Below are 23358 nucleotides of genomic sequence, written 5' to 3' on the forward strand. Positions count from 1 at the left end.
TATCTTCCTGCCCAAAGATACTGTAAGCTTTAAAAGTGATTCTTTCATGTATCAGTGAACTGCGATTAGAATTCATACATAAAGTAGAAACTCTGTGAATGTCACATGAGAAGACTATTCAACTTTAGGAATGAGCGTTAGGAAATCAGGAGTGGCTCGTCTGCACTAACGCTAAATTATGTTTAGTTGACCCCTATTTCTCATGTTCCCAAGGAGTCAACCACACAGACAGTCTTATGTCCTTGACCAATTCTAAACAGAGGAAAAACACACTTCTAAACACTGCTGATTCAGAAACTTCAGAGCTCAAATACAGCACAATGAGAAAACAATCAGTCGGTGTCGAGCAGTGGTTTTGCTATTTAGATCATAAAGATAGTATCCATCTTTGGTTCATTTAACATCACAGTAAATCAGTACAATGTATTTTGAAAACATAATTTTGAAAGCATTCTGGAGACCTAAAATAAATTAGAACGTGGAAAATGGAAAATAGGAACAAATGTCTACATTTTAAAAATACCAAATGCATCCAAACTTCCAGTGATGAATGACTATTTAAATGTCATTTCTTCCTGATACAGGAATGATTCCTGATACCTATCTTTTGACAGAAAAGACTGAACTTTTTCTTCACATTCAATTTACGTTTTCCTAAAACACTAGTTCTGCATACAGTAATAAAAAGAAATTTCAGCAAAAAGTCTATCACAATAACTATACCACTAAAAGAAGAGGCAGAGTAAGAAAAAAAATAAAATTTACTGTTTATTTTTTTTCTACACAAAATTAAAAGTGGTTCAAGACATCTTAGCCTATCTCTTGTTTTTTTTCTGACATAACGAAAACATACAAAACAATGGCAAGCTAGACTACGAGTCTAACTCAGGGTCAAGTTTTTCCACTTTAATGACTATATCTGGAGCTCCAGCAGCAGCTCCGGCTTGTTGGCTCTCTGCCTCTGACTCGGACAACACCTCTTCCTTTATTTTTACGGGCTTATTACTGGCCTCCTCCTCTTCATCTGAAGACTCATCCAGCTCCCACTCATCATCTATGTCCATTTCAAATACTCTCACATGACGGAGATTGGAGCTTAACTAAAGAAAAGGCAAATAAAGAATTTTTAAATTAATGGCTTAAGTTATATATAAGGAATCAGAAATCAGAAGTTCAAACAAAGAATAATTTTATAGGAGAATTGTTTTCCCATCAGTTTACAACAAAATCACTAAATTCAGCCTTCATTTTACATAAAAGGATCTCCACATACAATACCAACAATTTCATAATTAAAATCTAGAACTGTTATTAATTGCTTAGTAAGCTTTCTCAGAACAAGAAAACTAAATAGCTGAGGAGACTAATAAGGTTATAATCAATAAAAGCAATGTATCACAAAATGTTTGCACAGATCTAAAGTCACTTCCTCCTACGTTTATAACTCTTAGTCAGGAAACAATTTGTACATACTTACCACACAGGACACTTTTCGAAAGCCATTCCCAGCAACATATTGTGCTTTCATACTTTCCAGTAATCGCCAATGCTTCTCGAAATGCATTGTACGGGTGGGGATCGCACCCCACTGTTCATCTAGCCTAGAGAGGGGAAAACCCAACCCAGGCGTGAAAAGGGGATCTTCTCCCCGGTTTACTAGGCGTGGTATCAGTGTCAAACATGGGTTTGATTTCTACCAAATTCCCATTTCCAATATAATTCTACCAGCCCTGGTATAAAAAAGCTGTGTGCTATATTCTATGAAAATACTGCAATTCCAAATAGGCAGAACATCATCTTATTAAAGTTTCTGATTCCCTTTCAAGGAAAACAAACACTTTTAAATTAGAGAAGGGATCTGCTTACATTTAAATCTCAGTCAACTAAAGCCATCTCTTGGAAATAGCCACGTACCCTCCACATGGCTACTGAGGGCCTAATTCCGGAAGGAAAACACTAAAGGCAATTTGAAATAATTCTACTATAAACTGGGGTTAATGCTACTCTTGAAAAAAGAACTAACAGAAGTCCCATTCTTCACTCCAAATAATTTCGAATCTTGTTCCAGAAAATAATTCTTAATTTACTAGTAAAGCAAAGGGACAGAAGAGCCGTTGAAGCCAGCATTTTTTAATAAAAAATGGAAGTATTTCTGCTCAGTTGACTTTACAATTATCCCTAATAACCATTATCTAGCATACCTAAAGAACTAGAATGTACAACATACATTAAAAAACATTCATCTGTTCTACCCGAAAGACGACCTTCCTGATGAGTTAGTTACCTTGCAGAGTAAGTCCCAGTGAATTGATATTCTGCAGAGTCTTCACAGTCATACACTAAAGACAATGGCAACTGGACCAAGAGTCTATCTCTTCCTTCACGTCCTACCGTGTCTTTAAGAACTACCGTTACAGTTTCATCATCGTAAAACTGTGCATCTAGGCAACTGTAAGTGCTAGAATTGAAACAAGTTTTGTTATAGCAAAGATGACCATAACTACTGAGAAAATACTGTATCATAACCTTACACTCGTACCAAGCAAAAAAATGTGTAATAAAAAGTCAAGTGACATTCCAAACAATAACGTTTAAAAATATATCATTAGTTTGCACTAAAATCACAGTTACCTGTTGTACTGATTATTCACATATATTTGTAGGCCTTAAAAATAGGTAATCATGAAAACAGAAAAATCTGTGAGGTTGGTTCGCAGTTCCCGAACACTCCTGACATTAATGATCAGGCCTTAGGCGTATGGAAATTCCATGAACAACATCTTTATGTATTTTGAGTTAACTAGACTGGAAAGTAAAAATACGACTGACATGAAGGCACAACAACTTCAAAGACGTTACCAGAGAAAACTTTCATGTAAGGAAAGAGAGGGAGAAAAGATCAGCCCATGATTAGTGTCAGTTCTTTCCTCTGCAAAGCCTTAGGGGAGCCTTTTGTGTCTTAAGAAAATCCCACCGGACTAAGAATAATGCCACCTTATAGTTTTGTTGGTCCTAACAAGAACCTCAGCCACCTGCCCCTGGAACCACATCACTGTCTTAGTAACAGGGAGCACAGAAGCATTAATTATAGGAAACCATGCTACGTAAATTCCTGCAGCAGGGTGGTAAGGTTCTTTTCAACTGTAAGTGAAAACATTCTCTATGTATAAAACATGTGACCAATCCTGCCCCTATGTTGCAAGTGAGAAAAGCCTTCTAGTTATGTCATCACTATAACTGAGTCTAATCATAGTCCTATAATTTACATTTATTAAACACATACACATATCATTAAACACACACACACACACACGTCCAAACACATTTCAAGATTTACCTTCTTCTCACTTTCTCGGTTGTGGCATAAGTGAAGCTCCCAAATTTAATAGCAATTAGTCCGTTACTTACAGATCTTGAAGAAAGAAGGGGAGAAAAAGAGACTTTGTGGAACAACCTGGATAGCCAATAATCTAAATGCTTGAAAGAACATGATTGTCAGTGTTAGTACATTTACCTAAACACCAAATCCCAGACTAAAATACCATTATGTTCACTCTAGAATACCGATAACTATTTTAAACACCTAGATAGGTCAACCTAACATCAAAATTACAACTTGGTTTAAAATCTTATAGTCACCAAAGTAGCTAGATATCTTGTAAAGTTAAGGACATCTGAACAACCAAATTATTTCTCTTTGGCTACATCTTGGTCTCAAAAAATGTCCTTGAAATTCAGAATTAAAATCACTTAAGATACCAATAGCATTCCGAGTATGATTTACCTCTTAGAACTTTTACTTTGGATTCTCAAAAAATTTCTCTATAGGTGAGGCCTCTTGTTTAATGAAAACCATACTTAACCTGAGGTAATGAGATAAAAATCCTTTCTATAAGACCCAAAATAGTTTTGAACTTCTACAAATTCATGAAATGTAATCCTGAGTATTTTGCTCTTGTATTTTTCCTAACCCCCAATAAAATCCTACATGTAATTGCTATATACCAACACAAAATTAGATAATCTGTTAATTAGAAAGGATCATATAGCTTCCTAATTTGGCACTGGGATCAAAATGACGTGAAAACTAACAACACTTCAGTGATAAACCTAAAGTCACGAGGTAGCTTAATTAAAACTTGAAATGTAGGGAAGGGAAGCTGTATACTTTATTATTAAAAATAATAAAATCTTATCTCTTCCAATTTAAACTTTAGAGTAATACTTACTGGGAAATATCAGTATGTCTCCTTAAGATGCACATTTTATACAGTGAATCTTCTAAAATAGTAAAAAGAAGATAATGCAGATTTGAAGTTTTATTATTCCACCTAAGGAAAAAAAATTAATGTCAAAACATGATATTTAGCTATCAATACACAGAACAAAATTGTATTGCTCACGTGATAGGGGAGAAACACACACTTACAGAAAAGGAAATTTGAACAATCTACGTGTAGAGTCCTCACTAAAACAAAAGGAAAAAAATTAAGAAAAATTTAAATTGGCTGCTGGATTATACCATCAAAAAGGTAAACAGAATTACCTTCTAGCATCTCTATATAATGGAATACAGATTGCTTGATTCATTGATTTTCCAATTACATCCTAAATAAAATAAAATTAAAAACAGTATTAGAGCATTTACATATACACAGACACATGAGCATGAAGTGGCTGAACATTACTGGTTAAGTCTAGTAAAAAAAATCACCTATGGCACCAAAACTTTCACACGACACACTTTAATGACAGTCATAGCAGTAAGAAAAATAAAATTTTGAGCTGAACAGGACTTTGGAGATTAGCGCATGGCAGGTTAAGGTATGTAACTAAGACCATTTATAACAAATACTAAAGATGTCAACATCTTTCAATAATCCTTTTATTTTTAATGTATGTAAGAAACTAACAATAAAAGGGAATGTTAGTGAGGACCATATCAGACTGCCATTTTTGTCAGTCAAAAACATTTAAACATCAGCATTTCATATGGTTCATCTTAATAATTATGGTCATTTACATAAATGAGCCACATATGGTAGAGATAATTCTTGCTCCTACACAAAAACATGCATTTCTTTCATACTTACTGCTGGCTTTTGCAAACATTGATCAATAATGTTCTCCATCCGTCTTTTCACAAAATGCAATGATTTTCGAGGATAATAAGGAAACAGCAAAGGACTTTCTGGTTTCAAATAAAAACAAAGACAAAAACAAAAAGCTATAGCAAACCAGGATTAAGAGAAAATACTATTAGAACCAGCCCACACAGTTTATCAGATGGTGGAGCTCTCCATGGCCATTTCATTACACCTTCACACAACCTCATTGAAAATGAGCACAGCCTCTGCCTTTCACCATCTCCTGCTGCCTGCCCTCTAAAAAAACACAACAAGCTGAATCCTAGTGGCTTATTATTCTATATACTATTTTTCCCACCAAAATCCTACAGTGTGCTTCTGTTGGCTCTAAGAAGAAAGGGATGGTCTGGGAACCATAAGACATATAATGAAACAAAGTTCCTTCTTTTCTATTCTTTGTCACATATGTAGTGACAACAGCAGCCCAGTATTGTTTTGGAAGCGTATGATACTAAAAATAAAAACAGGAGGCAAAAAACTAGTGCTATGAAAATAAGCTCTTTACTTTAAAAGGCTACTTTATCAGTAGAAAGTAATATATAATTTAGCATTTACGGACACCAACTATGCTAAGTTCTTTTGATATGTTATTTCCATTGCTTAAAATAGCTGTACAAAGCAAACATCGTATCTTCCATTTTACAGATAGAAAAAGAGGCTTAGGAGGCTTAGGCAATGTCCACTGTGAAAACGACCCAGTGCTGAGACCTATGAATCAAACCCAAGTCCAACGCCTGAAGCTCACCCTCTTCCACTGTGCCCTGCAGGCCTTCCTCGCTTACAGCAGCATCTCATGTCCCAGCTAAGCGGAACGAAATACATTTTAATCATGTTAACATTTTAAGTTCCCAGCAGGTGACAGCTGCTGTGGTATCACAGAGGGATATTTGGTCTTAAACTCCAGTTTCTGGCAGAGCTGCTAAAACCCTTGGAATTTCCTGAGTGATAAGGGTAATAGGAAAATCTTTTGTTTAGTGAGGCACCGCTTGCCAGGCTCCTAGACAGCTTCAGGATGGGGGCTGGAGCCATAAAGACCAAGCCCTGATTAGAAGCTTGGAACTTTCAGCCCCAACATCCAGGGAGGGAAGGGGAGAGTGAGTGACTTAACCAATCACGCCTGCATAATGAAAACTCCACAAAACCTCCTGAACAACGGTGCAGAGGGCCTCCGGGCAGCTGAACACTTGGAGGCTCTGGGCGGTGGTGCCCCTGGTGCTCCCTGCCCCTCCCGCACATGTGCCCTGCGCATCATTTCCACTGGCCACTTCCTTAGCTGTATCCTTTATAATAAACCAGTAAACATAAGTGTTTGAGTTTTGTGACCCATTTTAGCAAGTTATCAAACCTGAAGACAGGGCATTGTGGGAACCCCCAAATTTGTAGCCTGGAACCCAATGCTACAAGTCTGGGGACTAAAGTCCCCAGACATGGGGGCAGTCCTGTGGGGCTGAGCCGTTAAACCGGTGGTCTGGGGCTACCCTAGGTAGTTAAATCATAGGATACACATTGGAATTAAACTGTAGGATACACAGATGGTGTCAGTATTGGTTTCATGAGGGACAACACCTCTCATTTTCGTGCCCGAAATGCTTTGGGTAAAAAGAGCTCAGATGCTAGCATACTGACTGCTTATGTGCTCTGTGCCAGGCACTATTCTAAGCGCAATATTTAATTTATTGATTCTTCACAACAGCTTTTTGAGTGAGGCACTATTATCATCCTCATCTTTAGAGGAGAAAATTGGGCACAGAGAGGTTAGGCAACTTGCCCCAGCCACACTCCTAGGCGGTAGTAGAGCAAGATTCCAAGCTGGGCGTGCAGCGTCCATGCAGTAAGTTCATGCAGTAAGCATTTAGTGCTTCGTTTTTGCAATGTTCAAAATAAGTTTCACTCAAGTTTTCTTAACAGTTCCAAAATGACAGTCGGTATTACTTCATACTAGACTAAGAAACTGGGAGAATAGTGAGCTTGTTGAAACTCACATACCAGCAAAACCTCCAGCACTTAAAAGATAGAGTTAATCTGGAACGTATCTCTGGTAAATTTGAGGCCAGTAGCTAAGATGAGGCCTCTCTTCTCAGCCGCAGAAGATGTGGGGGAGTACGGGGGTGGGATCTACTTTAGCACAACCAAGTTCCCAGGACGAGCATTAGCACAATACAGCGACAGGGTCCAGGTGCTAACACTCCTGGCACATCCCCTTCTCGGGCATCCTTCCTTACTCCTTGGGCATCCTGATTAAATACAGTAAATGAGTTGAGTTGGCTGTACCTCTATTCTCCCTCCATTCAATAGCTAACTTATATCAGTGTACCTCTCACGTGATCTCAAGACTCTCAAGCAACACAAAATATGTTCTGCCCTGAAAAAGAATTTGGACTTTTAGGGTTAAAAGAGCAAGATGCAACTTCTGGGCCTCAGAGAATTCTCTCCCTCCCTCCTTCAGCCAGCCAGTCAGCCAGCCAACCATCCATCCAGATAAGCACCAACCAGATAAAAGTCAGAGACTACTACTGAGTCCAATTACAAATTCAGGCTCTGTAGTTAGCAGAATCCCAGCTCCATCACTTCCTAGCTTTCATGATCTTGGGCCTTCTTTAACCTTCCGTTTTCTCTTTAGTAAAATGAGGGTAACACGTACCTAACCCATAGGCTCTTGTACGGATTACAGGAAGTAAAACGTGTATGTGGCTATTATCCTAAGGACCTAAGTAACAGTTGAACTATGGCCAAACTACTCTTTGAGAAATCAAAGAAATACTTACTTAAAAAATGTTTTTATCTAAAATGATGAGGTTCTGACCTATTTAATGGTTGCTATTTTGTGTTGCATCCCTAATAATGCAGGTTAAATAAAGTTTTACCATATCAACATTTTATGATCTTAGAAAATGAAAAGGCATAACAAGTAAACAAAGACCTACAACTTCAGGAGAATGCAGTGATGCATTATTGTGCTTTTTGGAATTAACAAATTGGAATCGGCAAAACAGACTTCTCTGACTAGTAGTCTCTATAGTTGTCTTCCCAATATCCTACTTTTTAATAGAGTTCAAAACAGACAATATAATACTTAAGAATAAGCAATCTTACTACATTGCGGTAAATATCAGAGTGTTTTTGATCATGGTAATGCCACACACTATTTGTTATTCTGCTGTTTCTCTAATCAAGTAAAATGGACACAAAAGATAACTCTAAAGAACAGATAAGTAAGTATTCAGCAAGTGTTCAGCAAAACTGTAAGCTGATGTACTGGTCTCAAGTAAATATAAACATGGCCCACATCACTTGGTTCATGAAATACCTTTAAGGTGGCTGCTGTTCTGAAGAAAGTCATACCACTGGTTTCCTTCTGTGTTCGGGGGTGAGACAAGATCATCATCTTCATCTTTCAAGTACTAGAAATGCAGAATTAAAAATTTTAATGTAAGAAGCCAAAGGATTAGGCTTCAAAAGTTGTTTATATTTAACATTATTCTATTTAATAAGTTAGTTTGTTTTGCTGGCAAGTCCTAAAAAGTGCAGTGCTAATATTCTAAGTGACCAAAATTTGCTAAATGCCAAGCAACTAAACAAACTGGTAAAAGATTAGAATGCTAGAGATGTAGAGACTATAAATTGAGTTTAAATTTTGTGTTCCATTTTCATGAAGCATATTTTAAGCTTATACGTGTAAGTTTGTGAATTAATTGGAAACTGTCAACTGTCATTCGACTCTCTGGCAGTAGTTCTCAAAGTGAGGTCCACGGACCCCTGAGAGTTCCCAAAATGTTTTTAGGAATGCGTGAAGTCAATACCACTTTTATAATAATACCAAGATGTAATTTGTCCTTTTCACTGTAATGAGACATCTGGACTGAAGATCAAAAGCACAGGTGGGAAAATCTGCTGGCACCACCACCAAGACTCAAGGTAGTGACACCAAACCGTATGAGCAGTCATTATATTCTTTGCCACAGACAGTTTCGCTAATCTCTGATGAAGCTATTAAAATTATTAATTAAATCTCAATCCTTGAGTACAAATCTTTTTAATATTCTGCGTGACAGAACTGGGAACTATACATAAAGCACTTTTGCTACACAGCAAAGCATGATGGTTATTATCACAAAGCATTTAGAAAAATATAGTTGTGACTTAAGCCAGGCGCTCTTTTGTTGTTAATGGAATTCCATTTTTATTTGAAAGAATGATTGGCAGAAAAACTATGATCATTCATTCTTGGGTATTTGGCAGCTATCTTCTTGAAATAAATAAAATGAGCCTGTCACTTTAAGCAAACAACTGACAGCATTTGTTGCCAATGATAAAATTCAGGCATTCAGGCAAAAATTAAAATTCCGGAAAACCTGTATCTGCCACTGTGTGCTTGACAGCTTCACAGCACCTAAAGACTGATGAGACTGGTGATGATATTACTAAAATCTGACTTTTGGACACTACATGGAGAAAAGTGTCAGCATATGGAAGATCTGCATAACTCAGTGAAGCAGTATTTTCCAAATGGCCGATACACGGTATTATAAAATCACGCACGGGTAAAAGATCCATTCAAAGTGCAAGGTATGAAAGGTCCACTGATGCAATTTAGATCAACACTGAAACTACTGTCACTTGTCAGGATTTAGTGCAGTATCAAAGAATATCCACAATTATCTAAAAAGGTATTAAAATACTTCTCCTTTCCAAATACACACCTGCATGAGGCCAGACTTTCTTTATATACATTAAACAAAACAACGTATTGAATGCCAAAACAGATTGAATGCCAAAGCAGATGAGAATCTAGCTGTCTTCTACTAAGCCAGACATCAAGAGATTTGCAAAAATATAAAACTCTTTACTAAGTTTTGTTTTGTGAAACAGTTCTTTTTCATTAAAAATATTTACATTGACATGTAATGGTAACTGTTATTTTAAATAACAATGGTTTTCATTATTTTTAAATAAATTAAGATACAAGTTTTTATTCTGTTTAATTTATAATTCCTAATAATATCTACCACTGATAGCTATAACCCACATGAAAGCTCTTTAGGGTCCTCAATAATTTTAAGAATGTAAAAGGGTTCTGAGACCACAAAGTTTAATTAAACTGCTACTCTGGTTTATTTCACTAAAAGGATAGGGCTACTATATAACTGGTATTATATTACTTTCTATAAACTCTGGATAATAAAGACTAACACTGCTAATGTTTTAAAATCAGTGTTTAAAAATGAAACCAATTAATAACTAAGTTCAATCCAAAGCCCATACCTGACCAACTTTTTCAACATTAAAGTATTTTCCTTTTCGATTATAAAGGTCTGGAGCCTAAAAAGAATAAACATAGTTTAATTGTTAAGTCAACTAACAATAGAAAAAAAAAGTCTAATACTCAAACCAAAAACTTTATTTTTTAAGAGAGCAATTAGTGGCAGTTACTACTCTTTTTTTTTAATGGACTATAAGACACACATACAAAGCAAAGTTCAATTTATAGGCTGTATGTTTAATAAATACATACAGCCATTAATTAGTCCAATGGTTTAAAAAGCATAACTGCTAAGAACTTCAAATGAATTGGATTAAATTTGATTACTTCTTACCATTACCCAGACTTATCGCAATTATTAAGGAAAAAAACAGCATCACAGAAATATCAATTTCTTACCTCATTGAAATGTTCAGTAAGAAATTCAGCAACAAATGTGATATCTTTTTGAGTCATCTATCAAAACCAAAAAGAAACAAAAATCAAGATAAAAGAAAGCTTCCCAATAAAAGAAATATTGTGTAATAATAAATATGACTTTTTTTTTTCACTATCTACTAAAAGCCACAGGACAAAGAAGCAAAGTTCCTTCGAAGAAACATCAATAGAAATCCTCAAGATTATGTAAATCTGAAAATATAAAATCCTGGGGTTCTGAGAAGCATGGAATTAAACATTTAAACCCCTTTTCCAATCAGCCAATCCAATAGCTACAGAACTCCTTATAGCCTAAGGTTGTTCATTATTTTATGCCTGTGCTAAAACTTCATGTGCAAAGTCCCTCCTTTGGGAGTGGGGGACTGGAAACCCAGATAAAAACCTCAACCTGCGTTAAGGAGTTCAGGGCTGCGAATCAGCAGTGCTGCTTGCTCCAGCCGTGGCCTCTGCTTCTTCCAGTGACCCTTGCTTCACCCTACCCCCAGTTCTTCAGCCCTCAAAAAACGTACACATTTAGGTCCTTCCGAACAATTAACATGTTTGATCGGCCAAAATAAAGCGGGACGTCAGAGAAACAGCTAATGTGAACTTTCCCAGTTTGCAAGGCCAGTCACCTGCAGCACAAAAGATCTACTTTGCGTCAAGAGTTGTGACCCCTTACTCGTTTAGTCCACTGAGGCAATTTTAATGCTCTCCTTTTTTTCAGGTTGAAAATTACTTAATCTATCTGCATCAGTTTAGACAGGGACGATTACCGAGCCACAGTAATCGAGGGGGAAGTTTGCCCCTATTCTGTAAGAGCGTCTGAGAAGAAGACTGTACTGCAACTTGTCACAATCCTTACAGACAGAAAGAAACTTGGCTTACAAGGTATCAACAGAGGTATGGATATCTAAGGATTAGATTTGCAAGGAACATAAAAATGCACTTAAGATGTAGGGAAGTTAAAGTAAGAAATACAAACACCCTAAGTTATATAGATTATAAAATCTTACATAAACATGAAAATTATACGTTTCGATAGTCATAATAAAGGTATTCTGTGAAATAAAATATATACATGTATATATAACATGCAAACTTCTTTTAAAAATAAAAGGCTTACTAAGATTTGTCTCGTGTCTACAGCAAAGCTGAGCTCACAGGGCATAATTACAATGTTAGGGAAATACACTATTATATACTACCTTATTCAGCTCAGGAAGTACATGGTCTTCTGTCATTCTCAACATCGCTGTAAAGAAAAATTTAAAAACTGTTTTTAAAGGAAAACTGCAAACACAACTTTAATTATAGATGCTTTTCTAAGACTAAATGTGTTTCACCGAACTCAATTTGCAATTTTCAACAGTTTCTTTTCACCAAGTAAAACTCATTGTCTTCTAAAAACTAAAGGGTAAAGAATTTAAATTTGATTTATATTTTCAGGTTCAAAACGGTTGGTCCAACCCGCCTAAACTATTATTGTTCATTTTCTCCTTCAACTCAACCCATGGGACTCCAGACAAACAAACCTAACTGCTGCCTTGTGCTAAGACTACATGTGCAGGGATTCCTCCGTCTAAGCTGGACGTTTCTTTTCTTAAAATCTTGCCTCCAAAAGCCTTAGAATAGCAAACAGATGTGTTTCTTTCCCTTGGGCTTCTTCACTACATAAAGATATTTGCACTAAGATTTACACGTGTATACATACACTGGTATCTATACACTGTCTTTAATATCTGTGGCTGACTCTGTCTTTTCACAGGGTTGTTTTCATCGATACTGCTTTTGTGTCACGCCCACCCAAGTCATAACGTACGCTGCGTGCGCTTCTGCTAGTGTCTGAGCATGCTCCTTGTGTTTGGTCAGGAAAAAGCACGTTGGACGTGCTTCTGCAAATACAGATTACTTCAGAGACCATTTTTAATTAATTCAAACTTCTAAATTATCAGAAAAACCAGCCATAATCTAGTTCCATTCATTTATTTATCCATCCAAAAATTATTTGAGCATATACAGGTGCTAGGGATACAGTAAAATAAAAGAAGTCCCTGCCTTCATGGAGATGACATTTTACAAAAGAGTAAACCAAGGTTATAGAGCTAACTCGTGGCAGAGCCAGATTACAATGCGGTCTCCAGTGCCCCAAATCAGTGCGCTTTCTACAGCGTTCTGCTCTAATGATAAGGACTGAGAAGTAAATTCATTTCTCTTCTAATCTGGCTTCTTATTACAGCTGGGACATGCAAGAAGAATATAAACTGCCCAAATTACTCAAATAATTGGAAGGAAAACCAAACTACTACTTCTGTAAAAGAAAATTATTCCTAAGGTTTTGCTCAGTTTTAATACTGTAATTTATTCTAATTAACAACCCTTACTAATTAAACAGGCTGGCCTGATGAATGCTCTGGCTCCCCGTTCTGGTTAATGTTGGTACAGTGCTGAGAAAAACTTAACAATTATAAATGTCAACATCTGCAGATCACATTCATTATTTTTCAGGAGCAATTATATTAGGCTGACACATATGCTGTCAGTTTTTAAAATATCAGAATTGAAGATCTCGGCATTTGTTGAAAGGATGCTACTGTGTTTCCCTGAAAATAAGACCTAGCTGGACCATCAGCTCTAATGTGTCTTTTGGAGCAAAAATTAATATAAGACCGGGTCTTATATAAATAAGATATATAAATAAGACCCGGTCTTATATAAGATAATATTAGTATAATATAAGACTGGGTCTTATATTAATTTATGCTCCAAAAGATGCACTAGAGCTGATGGTCTGGCCAGGTATTATTTTTGGGGAAACATGGTAGTATATGACTGGTAATTTATTTCCTACTTTACTCTTTAGATTTTTAACAAATGTGGGATAAATTCCATTTACAACCAAATTTTGGATATGTTGGAGGGAAACGTATGCTGGATTATTTCAAAGACATGAAGAGAGGTCACAGAAAGAACAGTAGAAATGGACCTAAATAAAATATGCATACACTGTAGAGCACTATAATATTTAATATCAAGTTAATACATATTTGTTAATGTGTATGCAACGATCCTGTGAATATACAAAAAAGGCCCTAAGTGGTCTGCATCCGATTTACTAGGGCATCACCGTCCAGTAGAAGTGACAATGGAAATGTTCTAGCTCTGTGCTTTCAACATGGTAGCCACCAACCACGCGTGGTTACTGAGCACTTCAAAGGTGGCTAGCATGACCAACAAAGTGAATATACAATTTTATATAATTTTAACTCATTTAAATAGCCACCTGTGACTACTGGCTACCATAATAGATAGCAGAGATCTAGAGACAGACGACTAAAATATAAAACAGGAAATAAGCTACTCAGTGCAGAGGCTCTGTCATATTTTTTCTTTTTCTCTCTCTTTTAAAAAAATCTAACACTTAACAATGCCTAATACACAGCAGGGATTTAAAAATGTATTTTAACCCAAGGAGACATTACAAGGTAAAAAAGGGTTAATAATCAGCGAGTGATAGACAAACAATACTACAAGTTACATCTGTGGGGAGCTGGGGGTGGATGCAGGTATAGAGTAAGAATGGCTATGTAGTGACAACTGCTGAAAATAAGAGTAGAAAGTGGTTCATTTATATTATTCTGTTTTATAGGTATCTGAAATATTACTAGAGTAAATGAAATATTCTAAATTGATACTCCCACAATTTTAAAAGAAGTATAAATAACAAAAATGCTTTAGTCAATTAACTTACCCACATAGAGCCACCGAAAAAATGCTTTGAAGTTTTTCATACTACTATCTATAACTCTAAAAAGATAAAAATAAATCAGAAATAAAATTATTACATGTGATTCACATAACACTGTTAAATTGTCGTGAAATATGGTAATCCTTACTGTTCTATTATATCCTACCTGGATGACATTTAAGCCTTTAGCACAGATTTTACAAATCAAACACACACCCAATCATAAAATTTCAAAAGAGCAAATCCTGATTCTTTTCAAAAACAAATAACTCAGATTCTAACTGACTATAACAGCCTTGCCACACACTGTGTAATAGTCTCTCCTAGCAGTCAGTAAAGTATGAAATCCTTTCTAACTTTGCAAATAAAAGAAACCAGAAAAAAATAGTTCTCAGCATTATTCTCATTTAAAAAAAATACTTACTAGTCAGTAAGAAAAAACATCAACCCCAACAGAAAACTATGATTATAAATTTGTACCCGGTCTCTACTTCTGATATACGTAACTGAACATTATTTTTGGAAGTTGATTTTTTTTGTTCTTATAAAAACAGATCCCAAAAGTTGAATTTCCTTGTTCTTTACACAAATGTACCACCAAAATTAAGCGTAATAAGTGGAAGACACCTTCGTCTTGATGAAACTGTTTCTGATGTAGAGATGGGTATCATTTAAAAAAATCTCTTTAAACTCACCTCTTTAAGATAATTACTCTAAGCAAATAACAACTGCATTTTTCATTCTCAAATCTCAAAGCCCCTTCCAAGCAGTAAGTTTCAGAAGATTAATAGAGAGTTAGGTCATTATCATTAGCCTTTCTGTACACAATGAAACCTCTGACCTAAAAGACTGCGACATCTCCTACATCGCTAAGCAACATGATCGAAACTCTCCTGCAGCAAAAAGGAAAAACAGGAAAAAAGTTCCTTTGTGTCTTTCCCAATCAATACTCTCACTTTAACCCCAGGTAACCACTGATCTGTTATAGATTAACATCAAAATTCTCACTGCCTCAGTTTCTCCATCTATAACCTAAAATAATGCTATTTTCTACTTATTTCAAAGGAGCGAGAAATCAAATAAACTACCTTTCAATCATATTGAAAAGTGATCATAGAAAGCTTAATAGTTTATATTTACTCTTTGCAAATATGGTGAACCAAAAAAATAATGTAACACACAGGAAAAGCAATGTAACTTTTCCTCTCATTTTGTCTTCTGAGCATACGCATCTATAACCTCTACTTTCTAAAACCCCATTAAAATGATGGTGGATTGGTGGGGAGGGGTGTATGTGTTATAAACTCACACACACACACACACACACACACACACACACACACACACGAAAAAAGGACAGCAGAAAATAAAATAAACTCCAGAAATGTCGCTGACGGAGGACGGATGACTGACAACGCTCTAAAGACGCGGCCTTGAACCAGACAGCACACAGGAGCAAGCCAGGAGCCAGGTGCCCTGCAGAACCTCAAAGACGCTCAGTCCCCAGGAAGGTCAGGTGCAACAGAAGACAGCAGGATGACGTGGGGGGGGGGGGCTGGACACAGGAGGACAAACTGACATACACACTGGTCAATATGTTATTTCCCCCCAAATACAAATGCCTAGGGGTTTACCTTCCAGAGAGACAAAAACAAAATAAAACAAAACAGGGTTCTTCAAAGAAACGGAATGCACTGGGAAGAGCTGAGGCAGGTCCACATGGGCAATGGCTGCACAAGGCAGAGCTGGCACACTGGCACTCAGACTGGCTTTGGGCTGGCCCTGCACTCAGAGATTCTAAGCAGCTTTAAATTGCCTCACGAATAAATATGAGTAAACCATTGGGCATCAGATAGTGGAAGGAAGCTTCCAACAAGAGACGAAGACAAACAGAAAAGTGACCCAGGAAGACGAGATAATTCAGGGAGCAGCAGAGACTTTTAAAAAATCTAATGAATGTTCTTGGAGAGATTTGAGAAGATGTCACATCCACAAAGCAAGAGCAAAGCTTTGAAAAATGATTAAAGAAATAAGAAAACACATTTGGAAATTAAAAGATGAGACTGTCGTAACAAAAACTTCAGGGGAATGGTTCCAGGCAACAATCTCGTCCTCTACCCCACTGGTTACTTACTCCAAAGTTCACATCCTAGACCCTGTCATTACCAACTTGAACCTTCTACCAGTCCATTTCAAGCATCCCACTCACCAACCACCACCCCCTATCTTTCCACTGACCTCTTTTCTGTACCCCAAAATTTGTCCCACCAGGACTACCATCTACTGGTTTTACCACCTTTGACTGCCTCTCACCCCCTCATGTCCTCACTTCCCTCCTCAACCAGCTCAGATTCGAAGTGCATCCTTTTAGTCATGTCCTTGCTTCAATTCCCTCGCCTCCCTTTTGCTCTGTTCTCCTCACTAAGCTTAGTATATCTAACTGCTCATCTATCCTGCGGTCCCCACTACTGACTGGAGAAAACCACACAGCCAGGCTGGCTGGTCTCACTTGAACGCTCTCATGAATGCTAAGTGGCGCTTAACACTACCAGCAAACTTCCTGTTTCATGAGCCCATTCACTTTCCTATTGTACTAGACAACTGGTTCATAGCTCTTCCGTTATTCTTTAACCTCCAACACCACCTCCCATCCTTACCTTCAGCTGATGACAGAACAGGTCCTATTTTATTAAGATAACAAAAACAATTGGAAATGCTCCCACCTGCTCATGTATTAGCATCTGTGATGCTCTTCTCAACCTTCTCTCCTGGAACTCTGGATGAGCTACTTTCTCAGCCTCTTCCCAGGAGCACTAGCTCCCATTCCCTCTCATAAACTCTTGCTCTAGCAATCCACCCCTCTTTGCTATCAATTGTTCCCCTTCTAGAAGAACATTCCCATCATATACAAACATGCTCTGACTTCTCTTCTCCCATTATAAAAAGATAGAAAAACCCAACAACTGCTTCCAGCGACTAGCCATTCCCTTTATAGCAACACTCCTCAGAGACTACATTTGCTGTTTCCTTTGCATCTGCTCTCATTCTGTATCGTAAGAGCTCCTGTAACTCCAAACCAAAGTGGCTCTTAACAAAGTCACCAATAATCTATTCTAGTAACATTCTGACAACCTATTCTATCCTTGGTCTTCATCTTATGTGACTCAGCGGTATCTGAAACCCTGTCCCTCATTCCTTCTTTTTCTCCATTTGGCCAGTGGGACACCCACTCCCCTGGTCTTTCAGCCTCTCGTCTCCTTTGCTAGCTCCCCATCAAGCCCATGTCTAAATGCTGGAATGCCCATTGCTCAGTCTTCAGATCGCTCCTCCTCTCGAAGCATGCTACCTCATCGAGGCTCACAGCTTGAAATAACACCAACGGGCAGCTGGCTCCCAAATTCCCATTTCCAGCCCAGACTCCTCCCTTGAATGTTAGTCTCATAACAGTATGTAGTGGACAGCTCCACCAGTGCATCTCATAACCATTTCAAACTTAAAATGCCTAACACATTGACCCGGTGATCAAAATTAACATCACTAAGGAGGGGCATATGGACATCGTTTGCCTCTGGATATGACATCTTATGTGGGACACTCTACCAATTACGTAGTATTCTAGCCTGGGATGTATAACCTGAATCTAATCATGAAACATATCAGATAAATCCCAATTGAGGAACATAAAATACACACATACATACGTATGAGATATATTTATATCTACTCCAAGTCTTTCCCGTTTCAGTAAATGTCAATTCTACTTTCCTAGGTGCTCAGGACCTAAACTTGTATTTATTCATGACTCCTTCATTTTGCTATCCATATACAATCATTCGGCAAATCTTGTTATTTCTACTTTTAAAATATATCCAGATTCTGACCCTTCAGATTCTGACCAATTTCTCTCTTGGCTTGTCCTTCTCCTCCTATACTCCATTTACAACACTAAGTAAAGAACAGGAGGGATCTTTTTAAAATGTAAGTCGTATCCTGTCACTTCACTGCTCATAACTCTATAAGAGCTTCTTCTTATACCCGAGGAAGCCAAGGTCCTTACAACCGCCCGCAGGTGCTACACAACCTGGCCCATCCTCCACAACCTCTCTCAATTCACGCTCCACCGTTCAATTCACTTTGGCTGCTGTGCCTCTTTGAGGCCCCTGAAACATGCCAGGCATGCTCCAAACTCAGGGCCTTTACACTTACTATCTCTTTTACCCCCAAATGTCAGTAAGGCTCGCTCCTTCCTGTCTCTACAACATCACCTTTTCCATGAGGCCTTCCCTGACCACCTACATAAAATTGCACCCCCGGGGTGGCTGGTTGGCTCAGTTGGTTAAAGCGCAGTGCTCATAACACCAAGGTCGGTCGCTGGTTCGATTCCCACATGGGCCAGGTTGCTGCGCCCTCCACACCTAGACTGACAACAACTTGACTTGGAGTTGAGCAGCACCCTCCACAACTAGACTGAAAACAATGACTTGACTTGGAGCTGACGGATCCTGGAAAAACACAGTTTCTCAATATACCCCAATTAAAAAAAAAAATTGCACCCCCTACCTCTAGCATGCCCTAGGCCCTCCTTCTGTTTGTTTTTCGTCACTACTTATCAGTATCTGGCATGTTATATATTTTAATTATTCATTTCTTTATTGTCTGTTTCATCACATTAAAATGTAAGATCCATGAAGGCAAGAATTTTTATCAGTTCTATTCATTGCTATAGTCTCAGCATCTAAAACAGTGTTTAAAAGATCCACATTTAAAAGTGTTAATGTGAAATTTCAAGAATGAAGCTTTTAGAGAAAAAAAATACCCCACAAAGGAAAGAGAATCAGATGTTCCAGACCTTCCTTTAGCAACAAAAAGGACAGATACAATGGAGCAACGCTTTTGAGGCTCCATGAGAAAACCATTTCCCCTTCAACATCCTATCCCAGTGGAATCCAACAATTAAGTGTGAAGGTAGGAGAAAAGACACAAAAGGACACAGAAAGTTTATCCAGGCATATCTGCCATTTAAGTTACTGAAGGATGTTTTCCAGCAAAAGATTAAATGAACCAAGAAACAGGAGATCCTGGAAGTGTGGCTCTACGCCATGAAAGCAATGAAGACAATGCATGTGGTGGCTGACAGGAGAGCTGGAACAAAACGTCCAGACCGGTGTAGGGAATGGAAGGCTAAAGAAGGAAGTCTGAGGGACAGGGAGGAATTCCAAGGATATGAAACTGATACTATGCTTGAGACAGGGAAAGAACCTAAGGATGTGATAAAGACAGATAACATTAAAAAAAAAAGGAAAGCAAATAGAGTCTAGGAAAAACAGACAGAAGAATAATTTCTAAAAATTGATGAATAAAAGAAATATAGTATAGTCATACAATTTAGAAATACCAGGGGTGCCAAAATATATATATACACATTTTAAGAGATGTTATCTATTACTTTTCAAAGTGAAATTGAATTACGGTAGCAGTGTGTAGTTTGACGTTCACTCAAAAGATGGTGTCAATCAAATGAATGCTGGTGTCACCAAGCGACAGGCAGGACAGTCAAAGAGAATGGAGGGAGCACGGTTGTCCTTCAAGGAGCGCAAGACCATTTTGAAGTGGTATTTGAAATTCAAGAACATTCTCCTGACTTAACACCCCTTGACTTCTACTTATGGGGGACTTTAAAGGATGTGGTGTACCACAGAAAACCAGCTACACTGGCAGTACTTTGGGAAGAAACTGAAATGGCATCGCAGCAATACAAGTGGACACTTTAGTCAATGTTGCTCAAGCAGTAGTTCGCCGTAATCAGAAGTGTCTGGACGCTGATGGTAACCACTTGGAGCACCTCTTGTAATTGCAGAAGTCAAATGTGACTTGTATTCATCTTTTGTTATCAGTATATATCAAGTATTACAATTTTAATATGTTTTTCCTTTCTTAAAATGTGTACACATTATTTTGGCACGCTCTGTATGGAAAAAAACCTATGGAAGAACTAAAAATAAAAACAGTTATACGATTTAAAAAGTCCTGGGGTGAGGATGGCTGGGACAGAAAAATACTGCTTTACTGTATGAAATCACCATTCTACTGGCTTGTTTTAATCATGTAAAGGTATTACTTTGATAAAAACTTAAAAATTCATTTTAAGAAAAACATGACAATTTGCTAGGTTCTTATTTGTAAGAGACAGTGAAATACTCTCCGGTTAATGAGTCTAGGTATCTCTAATACTTACTGAAGAAGTTCGTTTGCCTTGAGTATGAAAGAACCCACAGCAGTAATGGCATCTAAAGGAAAATAAATAAATAAATATCATTTGTCAAGTAAAGTGTGTTTAATGTACTCTACTGAGAGATAAAATCACTACCTTCAATTCCTGCAGCATCCAGTCCAAGAGGTTCATATTTTTGCTTCCATGAAGCCATTCCTTTCAGTTCACTTAAATGGTATAATAAAGACTCTGAGCCACTATCAAAACGGAGCAGAAATAAATTAGTATCATTATCATCATCAAGGTGGCAGGCAGCCACCAAACCACCTTGCCAGAACATTTCTAAATGTTCAGAAATAAAAACTAAGTTTTTATTAACTTTAATTTTCTTTCTGTAAGAACTAATTATTTCTCCAAATTATCTCTAAAAACTACAGCAGAATCATTTGGTTGTCATCACTACTGAGACGAGTCCATGACCACAAGATTAAATTTTGTACGAAAATCAAATTTTGTTCCGTGGTTAGTCCTGGCACTTTTAAGGTATGAATACGGTCATCTTTACCCAACAGCTATGTATTTAATATTCTGCAAGTATTTACTGAGCTGCAACTTTAGGCCAAGCACATTCTGTCCCCCAGATACTGGGGAAATGACGGCAAACACAACAGAAGGGTCCTCATGGCACTGACAGTCTAATGGGAGAGAGAGGCATAACCACAATCAAGCGTATCATTCCAACTACCATAAATGCCTTGAAGGAAACACACGGGGTGCAGATGGAACAGAAGAACCTGATCTAATCTGGGGAGTAGGGGAGGCCTCTCTGAACAAGTGACATTGGAGCGGAGAGCTCGAGTGCAGATGAAGAGCAGGGTGGGAGAGTTCCAGAAGGCCAGAGGGATGTACAAAAGCCCTAAGTAGGAGAAAAAAATTGCGAAGTTTTTCTCAGGGCGAAGCCTAGAGGCAGGTGTGCAGCAAGTCATATGAAGATCTTGGTCCTAAGAGCAATGGGAGAGCACAGAGTTTTTAAGTGAGAGCAACATGACCAGCTCCACTGTGGAGAACACACTTGAGCAGCACAATGCTGACTACAGGAGACCAGGCTGAAGGGTACTGCCATGAGGCAAGGGAGAGGTGATGTAGTAAGAGGCTAGGGGATGCCGCACAAAGGTATTTGTCAAAATTTAAGTCAAACACTGAGCATTGAGCATCCACCTGTCAACTGCTGCAGTGAGGAGGCTGTGGAGAGAAACAGCATGAGACTCGAAGATCTGGGAGAAGTCTTGGCCCTGACACTTAGTATCTTTGGGCCAGCTACCTGACCATCCCAAACTTCAGTTTCTTTCTGTATAAAATAAGGATAATCAGAACCAACACATTGCCAAGGTGGTTAAACACAAAAATATGTAACGTGCTCTGTAAACTGCAAAGTGATATACAAACATACTCGTACTTAATTTCACTGCTCAAAAAAGGGTATGTGACCTTTTCAAAATATACCTCTTGGTTGTCTGGGTGAAAAAAAAGCCCAGACAGGGCATTACCTGGTGAAAAGATGTTGAAAACTTATTTCATAAAGCAGTATTTCCATGATTGATTCTTTAAATCTTGGGCACTCCAAGATTCCCATTAAAGGTCAATGCAATAATTTTAGCTAGGAAAGGCTCAAAAAGAGAATGTCAGATGATGAAGAGAAGGTTGCAGAAAGAAGACCAATGCCAGGTACATATAAATGCAATACCAAAAGTTCTACATCACCTGCATACCTCTGTAAGTGACTTATAACCAATTTTTGTATACTGGAATATGATGACTCTATAGACTGGCCAAGCTTTTTTAAGCCCTAATGAAGAGAAGAAACATATTTAGTATACAAGATACCATATGCCATTCTAAAAAGAAAAAAAATAAGAATGTGTTCACAGCAATTTAAATACAAAGATATTGTAACCACACCTTTACTGTTAACTGGTTCATTAAGAGGGTCTGAAGTTCAGCACTACAATAAAAAAAAAAAGCACTTTTAGTCTTCTCCATTCAAAATGTGAATGCATCACTTAAAATTTTATAAAGCATAAACAAGATTTTTAAACAAAAATTAATAACAAAAATTAAGACTGTTGTTCTCACAAAGAAATCAATCAAGTCCAGAAATAGACTGAAGCATACATGAGGATGCACTGTATGCTAAAAAGGCGTTTCAAATCAGTGAGGAGAAGGTGTAATACTCAATAAACTATGCTGGGCAATTATCTAAACATTCAGACAAAAAGAAATTACTCTTCCACAGCATATAACCAAATAAATCACATCTGGAACACGCAAATGAAATAAAACATAAACCATAAAAGAACTCTAGAAGAAAATACAGATCAATCTTTAAGTACTCTTAAGATAGGAAAGGTCTTAAGAATAACACTAAGGCAGATACTATAAAGAAAAAGACTAACTTGGCTATATAAACATTTTTTAATTTTTATACATTAAAACATACATATATATTATACACACAAAAAATGATCCTTTACATAAAAAACATGTGCACAGACAAGCCTAGAAAGATATATACTAC

General features: G+C 37.4%; 1 protein-coding gene across 3 annotated transcripts in view; it reads right to left on the bottom strand.

The window, feature by feature from the left end:
- Positions 1 to 755: 755 nt before the first annotated feature.
- ANAPC4 (anaphase promoting complex subunit 4) overlaps positions 756 to 23358 on the bottom strand; it is a 35055-nt gene continuing 12452 nt past the window's right edge. For all 3 annotated transcript variants that reach the window (XM_019743882.3, XM_074321960.2, XM_019743881.3), the window contains 17 exons: positions 22743 to 22785; positions 22553 to 22629; positions 20940 to 21040; positions 20808 to 20859; positions 14576 to 14631; positions 12033 to 12079; positions 10807 to 10863; positions 10410 to 10466; positions 8455 to 8548; positions 5094 to 5191; positions 4547 to 4608; positions 4430 to 4468; positions 4230 to 4331; positions 3338 to 3412; positions 2285 to 2458; positions 1478 to 1601; positions 756 to 1100 (listed from right to left, as the gene is read on the bottom strand). In XM_019743882.3, coding sequence (XP_019599441.2) covers positions 873 to 1100; positions 1478 to 1601; positions 2285 to 2458; positions 3338 to 3412; positions 4230 to 4331; positions 4430 to 4468; positions 4547 to 4608; positions 5094 to 5191; positions 8455 to 8548; positions 10410 to 10466; positions 10807 to 10863; positions 12033 to 12079; positions 14576 to 14631; positions 20808 to 20859; positions 20940 to 21040; positions 22553 to 22629; positions 22743 to 22785 — 1486 coding nt within the window. In that variant the 3' untranslated portion in view covers positions 756 to 872. The remainder of the gene's footprint in view (positions 1101 to 1477; positions 1602 to 2284; positions 2459 to 3337; positions 3413 to 4229; positions 4332 to 4429; positions 4469 to 4546; positions 4609 to 5093; positions 5192 to 8454; positions 8549 to 10409; positions 10467 to 10806; positions 10864 to 12032; positions 12080 to 14575; positions 14632 to 20807; positions 20860 to 20939; positions 21041 to 22552; positions 22630 to 22742; positions 22786 to 23358) is intronic.

This window comes from Rhinolophus sinicus, chromosome 1 (genome assembly GCF_057876585.1).
Source record: "Rhinolophus sinicus isolate RSI-liver-muscle chromosome 1, RSI-T2T, whole genome shotgun sequence".
NCBI lineage: Eukaryota > Metazoa > Chordata > Mammalia > Chiroptera > Rhinolophidae > Rhinolophus > Rhinolophus sinicus.